Source organism: Oncorhynchus masou, chromosome 26, assembly GCF_036934945.1.
Source record: "Oncorhynchus masou masou isolate Uvic2021 chromosome 26, UVic_Omas_1.1, whole genome shotgun sequence".
NCBI classification, from domain to species: domain Eukaryota; kingdom Metazoa; phylum Chordata; class Actinopteri; order Salmoniformes; family Salmonidae; genus Oncorhynchus; species Oncorhynchus masou.
The window spans coordinates 14,751,331-14,763,851 of NC_088237.1; the positions used below are offsets into that span (position 1 = coordinate 14,751,331).

General features: G+C 48.3%; 1 protein-coding gene across 2 annotated transcripts in view; it reads left to right on the forward strand.

Annotated features, from left to right (window-relative positions):
* LOC135514863 (protein O-mannosyl-transferase TMTC1-like) overlaps positions 1 to 12,521 on the forward strand; it is a 108,067-nt gene that overhangs the window by 76,532 nt on the left and 19,014 nt on the right. For both annotated transcript variants that reach the window (XM_064938525.1, XM_064938526.1), the window contains 3 exons: positions 4,042 to 4,209; positions 8,440 to 8,553; positions 11,999 to 12,142. In XM_064938525.1, the coding sequence (XP_064794597.1) occupies positions 4,042 to 4,209; positions 8,440 to 8,553; positions 11,999 to 12,142 (426 nt within the window). The remainder of the gene's footprint in view (positions 1 to 4,041; positions 4,210 to 8,439; positions 8,554 to 11,998; positions 12,143 to 12,521) is intronic.

The window sequence follows — 12,521 nt, forward strand, 5'->3', positions numbered from 1 at the left end:
CTACGTTGTACATGGAGGATATTTTTGCAGAATTCTGCCTTCAGAGTCTCAATTTGGTGTTTGTCCCATTTTGTGAAGTCTTGTTTGGTGAGCGGACCCCAGACCTCACAACCATAAAGGGCAATGGGCTCTATGACTGATTCAAGTATTTTTAGCCAGATCCTAATTGGTATGTTGAGATTTATGTTCCTTTTGATGGCATAGAATGCCCTTCTTGCATTGTCTCTCAGATCGTTCACAGCTTTGTGGAAGTTACCTGTGGCGCTGATGTTTAGGCCAAGGTATGTATCGTTTTTTTTGTGCTCTCGGGCAACAGTGTCTAGATGGAATTTGTATTTGTGGTCCTGGCGACTGGACCTTATTTGGAACACCATTATTTTGGTCTTACTGAGATTTACTACCAGGGCCCAGGTCTGGCAGAATCTGTGCAGAAGATCTAGGTGCTGCTGTAGGACCTCCTTGGTTGGTGACAGAAGCACCAGATCAACAGCAAACAGTAGACATTTGACTTCGGATTCTAGTAGGTTGAGGCCGGGTGCTGCAGACTTTTCTAGTGAACACGCCAATTCGTTGATATATATGTTGAAGAGGGTGGAGCTTAAGCTGCATCCCTGTCTCACCCCACGACCCTGTGTGAAGAAATGTGTGATTTTTGCAAATTTTAATCGCACACTTGTTATTTGTGTACATGGATTTTATAATGTCGTATGTTTTACCCCCAACACCACTTTCCATCAATTTGTATAGCCGACCCTCACACCAAATTGAGTCAAAGGCTGTTTTTAAATCAACAAAGCATGAGAAGACTTTGCCTTTGTTTTGGTTTGTTTGTTTGTCAATTAGGGTGTGTAGGGTGAATACATGGTCTGTTGTACGGTAATTTGGTAAAAAGCCAATTTGACATTTGCTCAGTACATTGTTTTCATTGAGGAAATGTACGAGTCTGCTGTTAATGATAATGCAGAGGATTTTCCCAAGGTTACTGTTGACGCATATTCCTTTGATACTTATTGGGGTCAAATTTGTCTCCACTTTTGTGGATTGGGGTGATCAATCCTTGGTTCCAAATATTGGGGAAGATGCCAGAGCTAAGGATGATGTTAAAGAGTTTTAGTATAGCCAATTGGAATTTGTTGTCTGTATATTTGATCATTTCATTAAGGATACCATCAACACCACAGGCCTTTTTGGGTTGGAGGATTTTTATTTTGTCCTGTAACTCATTCAAGGTAATTGGAGAATCCAGTGGGTTCTGGTAGTCTTTAATAGTTGATTCTAAGATTTGTATTTGATCATGTAAATGTTTTTGCTCTGTATTCTTTGTTATAGAGCCAAAAAGATTGGAGAAGCGGTTTACCCATACATCTCCATTTTGGATAGATAATTCTTTGTGTTGTTGTTTGTTTAGTGTTTTTTCCAGAAGTGGTTAGAGTCTATGGATTCTTCAATTACATTGAGCTGATTTCTGACATGCTGTTCCTTCTTTTTCCGTAGTGTATTTCTGTATTGTTTTAGTGATTCACCATAGTGAAGGCGTAGACTCAGGTTTTCCGGGTCTCTATGTTTTTGGTTGGACAGGTTTCTCTATTTCTTTCTTAGATTTTTGCATTCTTCATCAAACCATTTGTCATTGTTGTTCATTTTCTTCGGTTTTCTATTTGAGATTTTTAGATTTGATAGGGAAGCTGAGAGGTCAAATATACTGTTAAGATTTTCTACTGCCAAGTTTACACCTTCACTATTACAGTGGAAAGTTTTCCCCAGGAAATTGTCTAAAAGGGATTGAATTTGTTGTTGCCTAATTGTTTTTTGGTAGGTTTCCAAACTGCATTCCTTCCATCTATAGCATTTCTTAATGTTACTCAGTTCCTTTGGCTTTGATGCCTCATGATTGAGTATTGCTCTGTTCAAGTAGACTGATTTTGCTGTGGTCTGATAGGGGTGTCAGTGGGCTGACTGTCTCTGTCTGTCTGTCTGTCTGTCTGTCTGTCTGTCTGTCTGTCTGTCTGTCTGTCTCTCTCTCCTCTCTCTCTCTCTCTCTCTCTCTCTCCACTCTCTCTCTCTCTCTCCCTCTCTCTCTCTCTCTCCTCTCTCTCCCCCCTCCACTCTCCTTTCTCCCTCCTCCCCTCTCCCTCCCTCCTCTCCCTCTCTCTCTCTCTCTCTCTCTCTCCCTCTCTCTCTCTCTCTCTCTCTCTCTCTCTCTCTCTTTCTCTCCACTCTCTGTCTGACTCACATTCAGGAGGATACCCCTCCCTCCTCCCTCTCAGCCTTTCTCTCTAGCTGGCCTCTCTCTCTCTCCCTCTCTTAGTCTCCCACTTTGCTTTCAATCCCTCTCCCTCCCTCCTCCCTCTCTCTGTCTCCCCCTCCTCAAATCATTCTATCACATCTCTCTCTTTTCTCTCCACACTCATTTTCTCCCTCTCCCTCCCTCCTCCCTCCCTTTCTCTCCTGTTCTCTCCCTCTCTCCCTCTCCCTCTCTAAGCTCTCCCTCTCCCTCTCTCTCTCCCCCTTCCCTTTCCCCCCTCCCCTTCTCTCCTTCTTCTCTCTCTCTTCTCTCTGTCTGACACACACTCAGGAGGATACTGTAAATCAGCAGACAGCCTTTAAATAGCTGGCCTCTAGCTCTCTCCCATTTAGTCTCCCTTGGTTTCAATCACTCTCTCCTCCTCTCTGTCTGTCGAGCATCAAATCATTCTATCACATCTGTATTTTTAACACCGTATTTTCTGCCTCCTCTCTTTTTTCAACCTGTTCTCACGTTCTGTCTCTCTCTCTTAAGATTTTCTCCGGTGTTATTTTCTCAGAATATCTTCTGGCGTGATTTACTTTCCTACCTTCTGTCTGGGTTTGTAGGGGAACTGCAATGGTGTGGAAGGAATGAGAGAGCCCTGTTTGCCCTGTGCCAATACACACACACAGACACATACACACACACACACACACACACACACACACACACACACACACACACACACACACACACACACACACACACACACACATACACAGGGGTGTGAGACAGCATTGGGGTGGGAGATGGGGTTTGTTCAGTCTTAGGTGTGTGTGTTTGGGGAGGTAGGGGATTGTAAGGAAGCAGCCATGTTATATTTCCTGTGGAAAAACAGGTTACTGTGGGACTGGAGAGGGGGATTCTTGGCTAGACTTCTAGGACTTCTTGAACTCTGGATAACTGAAAAGCACGTCATTTTCTTGGGTGTGTTTGTGTGTCCGCTGGCCTGCTTTTCTGTGTGTGTGTGTGTGTGTGTGTGTGTGTGTGTGTGTGTGTGTGTGTGTGTGTGTGTGTGTGTGTGTGTGTGTGTGTGTGTGTGGACGTGCTGTTAAAGCCATCAGACTCCTCCAACTAAGGGAGTGGCTCATCACTATGTTTACCTCAAACTGTCAGGACAGTCATCTGTCTTCCGTCTCCACGGCGACCAGGGACGTCTTAACCATAAACAGGAAGTGTATGAGCGGCCAATGAGAGCTTCCTGTTCTAGCGAGGGGCTACTACGTGTCGATTTCTTCTTGAATCCCGTCCAGGGAAAACACTAGAGAATCACATTGGTCTCAGAGTAGTGAATGTCTTGGAGAGTCTTGGTGAGCAGAACGTCTTATTCATGTATGTATTTACTCTGCAGCACTGGACTGGAGATGATTGAGTGGGAGATAATTGAAAGATATCACTCCCCCCCCCCCCATATTCCGGCTCCCCCCACCCATATTCCGTCTCCCCTCCTCTCCCTCCTCTTTCTTCTCTCCTTCCCTGTACGACATCTCTCCCTTCCCCCTCTTTACTTCTACCAACTCCCCTCCCTCCCTCTCCCTGCCTCCCCTCCTCACTCATACCTTTCCCTGCCTCCCCTCCTCACTCATACCTTTCCCTGCCTCCCCTCCTCACTCATACCTTTCTCTACCTTCTCTCCGTCCCCCCACTCCTCTCTCCCTCATCTTCACCTCCTTCTTCTCTCTGACCTTTCATCCCCATCTTTCTGCCCTCCCCTCTCCCTCTCTCTCCCCTTTACCCCCTCCCTTCTCCCCCAGTATGGGTTACTGTATCCTGGTGGCCCATGGCCTGGGGAGGTTGTGTTCTGTGGTGGGTCGCTGGGGCACCACGGCCCTGACCGTCTCCACGCTGCTGCTCCTCCTGCTCTTCTCCTGGAAGACCGTTCAGCAGAACGACATCTGGCTGTCCCGGGAGGCCCTCTTCAGGTCAGTGGTATGGGGTGAGTGGTGGGTGGGATGGGGTGTGTACGTGTGTGCGTGTCAGACCCTGGATTAATGGAATGGCTTGAGTTATTCATCACCAGTAGCACATTAGGGAGGCTCGCTCTTTCCACGCACATTTTCTCTTCCTCTCTCCTACTATTTACCCTTCCTCTCTCCTTCCTTCCACACTCTCTCATTTCCATGTTGTTTTACAAGCCAGATTAATGGGTGTGAATATAAAGCTGTTTATTAGAACATGGCAAAGTCAGATTGCATGCTAATCTCTCACGCACGCACACACGCACGTACACACACACGCACGCACACACACACACACACACGCACGCACGCACGCACGCAAGCACACACACACACACACCCACACACACACATCCCACACACACACACATCACACCCTCCCTACCCATCACCCACCCTCACACACACACACACACACACACACACACACACACAGGTGCATGCAAGCACACCCCTGACCCCATCTACAGTAAATGTCCTCAGCAGACGCTATCTCTCTCCCAGACTCGGCCGCATGCTGTTTATCGATCAGATTATCTGTGCATTCCTCTTTCTGTCTGCCTCGCTAACAGATAAGGACAGGCTGCCTACCTCCTTCCCTCTCTACCTCCATCCCTCCCTACCCCATCCCTCACTCCCTCCCCCATCCCTACCTCCCTACCTCTCTCCCTACCTCCATCCCTCCCTCCCTACCCCCATCCCTCCCTCCCCAATCCCTCCCCATCCCTCCCCCCATCCCTCCCCTCCCTCCATCCCTCCCTCCCTACCTCCCTACCCTCCCCTACCTCCCTACCCCCCTCCCTCCCTCCCTACCCCTCCTCCCTCCCCCTACCTCCCTCCCCCCCCTACCTACCTCCATCCCTCCCTACCTCCATCCATCCCTCCCTCCCTACCTCCCTCCCTACCTCTATCCCTCCTTCCCTCCCTCCCTACCTCCCTCCCTACCCATCCCCCTCCCTCCATCCCTCCCTCCCTACCTCCATCCTTCCCTCCCTACCTCCCTCCCTCCCTACCTCCCTCCCATCCGTCCCTACCTCCATCCCTCCCTACCTTCATCCCTCCCTACCTCCCTCCCTCCCTCCCTACCTCCATCGCTCCCTCCCCCCATCCCTCCCTACCTCCCCTCCCTATCCCCCCCCTACCTCCCTCCCTACCCCCATCCCTCCCTCACTACCTCCATCCCTCTCTACCTCTATCCCTCCATACCTCCCCATACCTCCTCCCTACCTCCCTCCCTCCCTCCCGCCCATCCCTCCCTCTCGACCCCATCCCTCCCTCCCTACCTCCCTCCCTCCCTACCTTCATCCCTCCATACCTCCCTCCCTCCCTACCTCTATCCCTTCCTACCCCCATCCCTCCCTACCTCCATCCCTCCCTCCCTCCCTACCCCAATCCCTCCCTACCTCCATCCCTCCCTACCTCCATCCCTCCCTACCTCCATCCCTCAATCCCTCCCTCCCTACCTCCATCTCTCACTCCCTACCTCCCTCCCTACCTCCATCCCTCACTCCCTACCTCCCTCCCTCCCTACCTTCCTACCTCTATCCCTCCCTCCCCCCTACCTCCATCTCTCACTCCCTACCCCATCCCTCACTCCCTACCTCCCTACCCCATCCCTCACTCCCTACCTCCATCCATCCCTCTCTACCTCCATCTATCCCTCTCTACCACAATCTATTCCTCTCTACCTCAATCTATCCCTCTCTACCTCCATCTATCCCTCTCTACCTCCATCCATCCATCCCTATCTACCTTCATCTATCCCTCTCTACCTCCATCCCTCCCTACCTCCATCCCTCCCTCCCTACCTCTCTCCCTACCTCCCTCCCTCCCTACTTCCCTCCCTCCCTACCTCCATCCCTCCCCATCCCTACCTCCATCCCTCCATCCCTCCCTACCTCCATCCCTCCCTCCCTACCTCCATCCCTCCCTCCCTACCTCTATCCCTCCCTACCTCCATCCCTCCCTATACCTCCATCCCTCCCTCCCTCCCTACCTCCATCTCTCACTCCCTGCCCCATCCCTCACTCCCTACCTCCATACCTCCATCCATCCATCCATCCATCCATCCCTCTCTACCTCCATCTATCCCTCTCTACCTCCATTCCTCCCTCCCTCCCTCCCTACCTCCATCCCTCCCTCCCTACCTCCATCCCTCCCTACCTCCATCCCTCACTCCCTACCTCCATACCTCCCTATACCTCCATCCCCCCTACCTCCATCCCTCCCTACCTCAATCCCTCCCTCCCTCCCTACCTCCATCTCTCACTCCCTGCCCCATCCCTCACTCCCTACCTCCATCCATCCATCTATCCAGCCATCCATCCATCCCTCTCTACCTCCATCTATCCCTCCTACCTCCCTCCCTCCCTCCCTCCCTCCCTCCCTCCCTCCCTCCCTCCCTCCCTCCCTCCCTCCCTCCCTCCCTCCCTCCCTCCCTCCCTCCCCCTCCCTCCCTCCATCCCTCCTCCCTACCTCCATCCCTCCATCCCTCCCTACCTCCCTCCCTCCCTACCTCCATCCCTCCCTACCTCCATCCCTCCCTACCTCCATCCCTCCCTACCTCCAGCCAACGAATGAAGGGGTTTAAAATGGTCTACTGAGAGTGCTTTGACATATTTGAGAGGTTTTAGCCCTCATGCTTTTTATTATTCATAATTCATACATCTGCATAATTCATTTAACTTGTTCGAGTAGGCTATTCATCTCCATTTTCAAAGAGCGACCCTCGTCCGATTACCAAAGAAACACCCCTTCAAACTATTCAGTCCTCCTATAATGCCATATCAACAGCAGATTTTTGGGGGAAATCTACAAATAGGCAACGATACGATATTAGTATTTTGTATAGACGAGCAAATGCTATGCTTAAAGGCATTTAGGCCTTTGTGTGCAAACAGTATCATGGAACAAGAGAAGCGGTTTTACGATATCATGCTTCTGACCCCATCCTATGTAGAAATATTGTTCTTTTAAAAAGCAGATGGCTTTTTTTCGGTTCATATGATTAAAGACCAAGCCCTCCATAGGCTACCCTTAACTTTGGCCTAGGCTACTAACGAAGGCCGGTTCAATGGCAATGCATTGTCTTTTTTGTCCTTGCCTCTATCCATAGAATATTATCTATTATGCTTCACATCCTAAAACATACACACAAATGCTTACCTGCGTATTTAATTTCACTTGTTCAGGTATCCATCCCCACCTCCAAACAGGGCCTCTCATCCGGTTACCAGAGACGCGCTTCTCCAAAACATATTTAAATTATTCAGTCCTATAATGCAGTATCAACGGGAGGCCTAGGCTATATTTTGCTTCTTGAGAACGTGCCCCACACATATACAATTTACAGGAGCCTAGTGTTGTGTTATTGTAGGAGAAGTGCGACAAGGGAAGGCGTGTAGGCTCCTTGAAGCCAGTTACAACAATGTTGACTTTCAACACAACAAACATATTGGATTGGTTTTTTACTGATGCTATCATGCATTACTGTAGCCTATGCTTTTTATTCAACTGTAGTATCAATCCACAATGGACCAGGACAAGCAAATTCAGTGCTCCCAGTCAAATTGCAGTTGATGACAATGTAAAGGCCGTCAATAACCTATAGAACTCGCATGCGGTATAGGGCGACTACACTTCCTGATTTGGCCTTGTTTTGAGGATTTCTCATTAAGAAACGCTAGCGTCCGTGACTGAAGCCAAACGAGTGTTGTCTTGGGGGTGTGGTTTGATGTAGGCGTGCTGTGTTCGCATATCCTGGCAGGTACTGTTGTTTGTCCCTCCTGAGTCACCGTAGCAACAACATAGCCACTTCCTTAAAATAGTCAGAACTAATCTAAGATAAATGAAGAAATCTGTCATTAATTTAGACGTTGTTGCCGAAGAGGTCTTAGTCACATAATTTTACATGTAGCTACGGTTTGTGGAGCGTTATTTCTCAAGTAAAAAAGCGTGCATGAAAAACTAGTCAGTGCACTGCATATAGTCTATTGAGTCAGGAAAGTCTGGCTGCGCACTCAGGACTGATTTCTGAGAACAATATCATGTCTACAACTTCAAACTATCGTAAATAAGCACAAGTTATACTACTGTTTAAGAGTGCCCAAAATCACTTGCTAGCTAGTGCAAGCACACATCTGTTTCACTGCCTCTCCTACTTATTCCTCATCCTCTCTCTCGCTCTCTCTACAGGTCTGGCATCCAGACGCTGCCTCACAACGCCAAGGTTCACTACAACTATGCCAACTTCCTGAAAGACAGAGGGCGCCACCAGGAGGCCATCCACCACTACAAAACTGCTCTCAGGTCAGTTATAGTGTCCATAATGTCAGAGCTTTTGCTGTTTACACCACTACAAATCTGCTCTAAAGTCAGTCTCAGTGTCCAATAAAGTAAAACTACAGTAATATGAGGTGGTTTACGTGTTTCATCCTGATCACCATGTCAATGGGACACAGTCCTCAACCACAATAACACCATCAGCTTTCAACGTTGAGGGATACGGTCATTCTGCCAAAACCACATGTTTGGAACCTCAGGTGGCCTCGGTCACTCCAGGACCTGAAAGATAAAGTGTTCAAGTTACAGTCAAAATTACAGTTGAGGTAAGAAAACCCACTGACAAACGGTCAGAAAGTTTGGCTCCAAACCTCAATCAGCAAGCGGGCATGAAACGGTCAGGTAGGTCTCAATGGAGTACAGTTCAGCCCTCCGTCCATGCACCAGGACTAACAGAGACATCTTTCTTCATATGTCGTCCCTATAGTGTCTAGACTGTACCTCCAGGCCTTAAGTAACTAGAATGAATTACTTTAAGTAGGAGACAGGTTATTGATTGTCTTAGGTTGATGGTCCGCCCACTCAATTAATTACAAAACACTCTTTTATTAAATCAGAGGAACTCTGTTTGCTGCACATAAATGCATAAAGGCGCGCACACGCTCTAATGCTTGCACACACACACACACACACACACACACACACACACACACACACACACACACACACACACACACACACACACACGCACACGCACACAGACACGCACACAGACACAGAGACAGGCACACACACACACACACACACACTAGATTGCATATTCTCAAGCATGTAATGGCCTTGTCTCAGCTCGATGCTTTCACCCCATTCATCTCAGTGAGATACACACACGCAGCACTGTACCTAATGAAAGAGGGGATCCATTTGTTCTGCCTGTCACTGGCCCTGGCTCCTACAGACCCAGAAGGCTATATATTTATCCCCCTGTCCAGCTTTCCCTTTTTCTCGCCCCCTGCCCCCCTCCCCTACCCTCCCCTTCTTCTTGAGTCATAACTGATTATCCTTACAGTGCTCTGTCATTTTGTTTATGTGTGGTTGTGAGTGTGTGTGAGAGAGTTGTTTGTCTCAGTCATTAGTATTTGACTGAGCAAGGAAATCATGCTGTGTGTCTTCTACTACTGTATCTGAGTCTCTCTTCCCTCCTCCTCTCTCCCCTCCTCCTCTCGCCTATCTCCCCCCTCCTCTCTCCTCTCTCCCCCCTCCTCTCTCCGCTCCTCCTTTCTCCTCTCTCCCAGTTTACCAGGGGCTGGCTAGAGCCAGTTTGACTTATTTGGACAGAAGGGTTTAGGTCCAGTGGGATCATTCTTTTCTCTTTCTGCAGTTTGTTATTTTTACCTTTCCATTTCCCCTGGCAGAGATGTAGAGGCTCACTGAAGAATGCTCCGTGAGCCAGCTTAGCTAGTGTGTGTGTGTGTGTGTGTGTGTGTGTGTGTGTGTGTGTGTGTGTGTGTGTGTGTGTGTGTGTGTGTGTGTGTGTGTGTGTGTGTGTGTGTGTGTGTATAGGGATGCATATCTCAGACCTCCCTCAGTTCCATTCCCCCCTTCTATATTCCTCATCCCCCTTTCCGTCCATCTCCATCCTCTGAATACCCCATCATTTCATCCCCCTATCCATCCATCTCCATCCTCTGAATACCCCATCATTTCACCCCCCTATCCATCCATCTTCATCCTCCGAATACCCCATAATTTCATCCCCCTATCCATCCATCTCCATCCTCTGAATACCCCTCCATCTAATGCCTTCTCCTGCCTGTATCTACGTATATCAACAGGATGCTGCAGGTGTGCTGTTATAATCCTGTCCAGAACCCTTCACTCCTTTTATCCCACTCCAAACCACATGACTCTCTATACAGAGGCTGCTCTGAAATTATACCCTTTTCTCTATATAGTCCACTACCTTCGACCAGTTCCCATCGGGTTCTGTCAAAGTTAGTGTAATAGTCAGAAATACTTGAAGAAATGAGGAGATGGTAAACTCCATTCGATTCTTATTAACGGTCATTGTATACGTTGCTTGTATGTTGTCAATGGGCCGCACTGGGCATTCTGGACAAATGGGAGTCAAGTGGGAGTCCATTTTGCCCTAGCTCAAAAATGTGCATGAATTCCGTGAACGAGAAACACAGCATTACAAATATTACCAAGATGTGAATGAATTAACTTGTTCTCTTTAATACCATATAGCTTTGAAATCGTGACATTACGTAGGTAGAAGGGATTGTGTGATGCTTAACTCAGCAACTGCGCGACGCAGCATGACAACGTGAACGTGATTGGTCTACAGTCTGCTGGGCGAGGCATTATACGTTACATTATTCATTCATTGACCAATGACATTACCATCTCCTCCTTTCATCAAGTACTTCTGGAATAGGGTGCTTTTTTATCAGACACTGACAAACTTTAACCCCCAGGCACTTTACTCCCACTTTCAATTATTTTCGTAGGTCATTTTTCTTGTTTTTCATTTGGGCTAAAAGGGGATAAGAGAGAGAGGCAATGTTGTTATACCCTGGAGTCGTGGGTTATGTTGCATTCTTTAGAGTTTGTTTTATTCGTTTGTTTTTCAGGTTTCGTGTTCTGGTCCCCTGCTAAGACATTAGATTGGGTGATGGTGTGTGTGTGGGGATCAATAGTGTGCTTACGGCAGTGTGCGTGCCACTAAGTCCACACTGCGTCCTTTCGAGGCAGTGTCACACTGAAAGGCAACGTAAACTGTGATTAGCCAATGGAAAGGAGACTAAGTTGCCATGTAAATGGACACGGTTGCCGTGGCGTTGTTTCACCTCTTGCCCCCGGGGTTGTGATGGGTGTCTCTCATAGTTATGCCACTAATAATACAAATGGGTTGCATTTGCATGCCACCTTTGGCCCGATCCTTTCTTAAAGCACTCAATGCTCTAGAAGAGCGTTTCATGCCTTATTCAGATGCTCTATAAGAGTGTTTCATGCCTTATTCAGATGCTCTATAAGAGTGTTTCATGCCTTATTCAGATGCTCTAGAAGAGTGTTTCATGCCTTATTCAGATGCTCTATAAGAGCGTTTCATGCCTTATTCAGATGCTCTAGAATGATTGATTTACAGAAGCCATTTGGGGTACGATAACTGTTATCAGGATAACAACCACTCATCCTAATGACGGTATCATGGGGGTCAAGTCGTCTTCTTGTAGCGCCATGGGGTCACATGTCCCCAAAGTGCTAAATTGCTTCCTATCGCCATCACTGATTTCAAGGACCAGACCGATCAGGCACCTTTTCAACCATTAGCGGTCATCACAAAATGTGATGAAGGAAGAATGTTTTCTTCCAGATTGGAACTTGAAGATACCTGTTTTTTTCCCCTCCTCTACCTGAACTACTTTTCTGCTCTCCTCCTCCCTTCCCCCTCCTCTAACCTCTCCAGGTTGTACCCTCGCCATGCCAGTGCCATGAACAACCTGGGTACTCTGACACGCCACCCAGAGGATGCCGAGCACTACTACAGGACCGCCCTGGACACCAACCCCCAGCACAACAGAGCCCTGTTCAACCTGGGAAACCTGCTCAAGTAGGATATACGCACACACATCTGCATGCATATGCACACAAATGCATGGACACACGACATGCGTGCACACACACACACACCCACACATTGTGCATGCACTCAGAGGCCTCGGCACAAGGCTCGCACCCCATTCATTCGTACACACACACACACACACACAAACACATACACTTTCCCTGCAGCTCATATAACGAGTGACATAAAGTGCACTACCTGAGGTTAAATGGCTTACATTAGCAGAATGTTCTTTCTCACCAAGTCATAGCGCTGAGGGGAAATAGTTTAGACACGCAGTGGCGAGCTGTTCTGCTTGTTGCTCAATGTGGCTGTGGCTGTGTGTGTGTGTGTGTGTGTGTGTGTGTGCGCGCGTGGTTGTCAT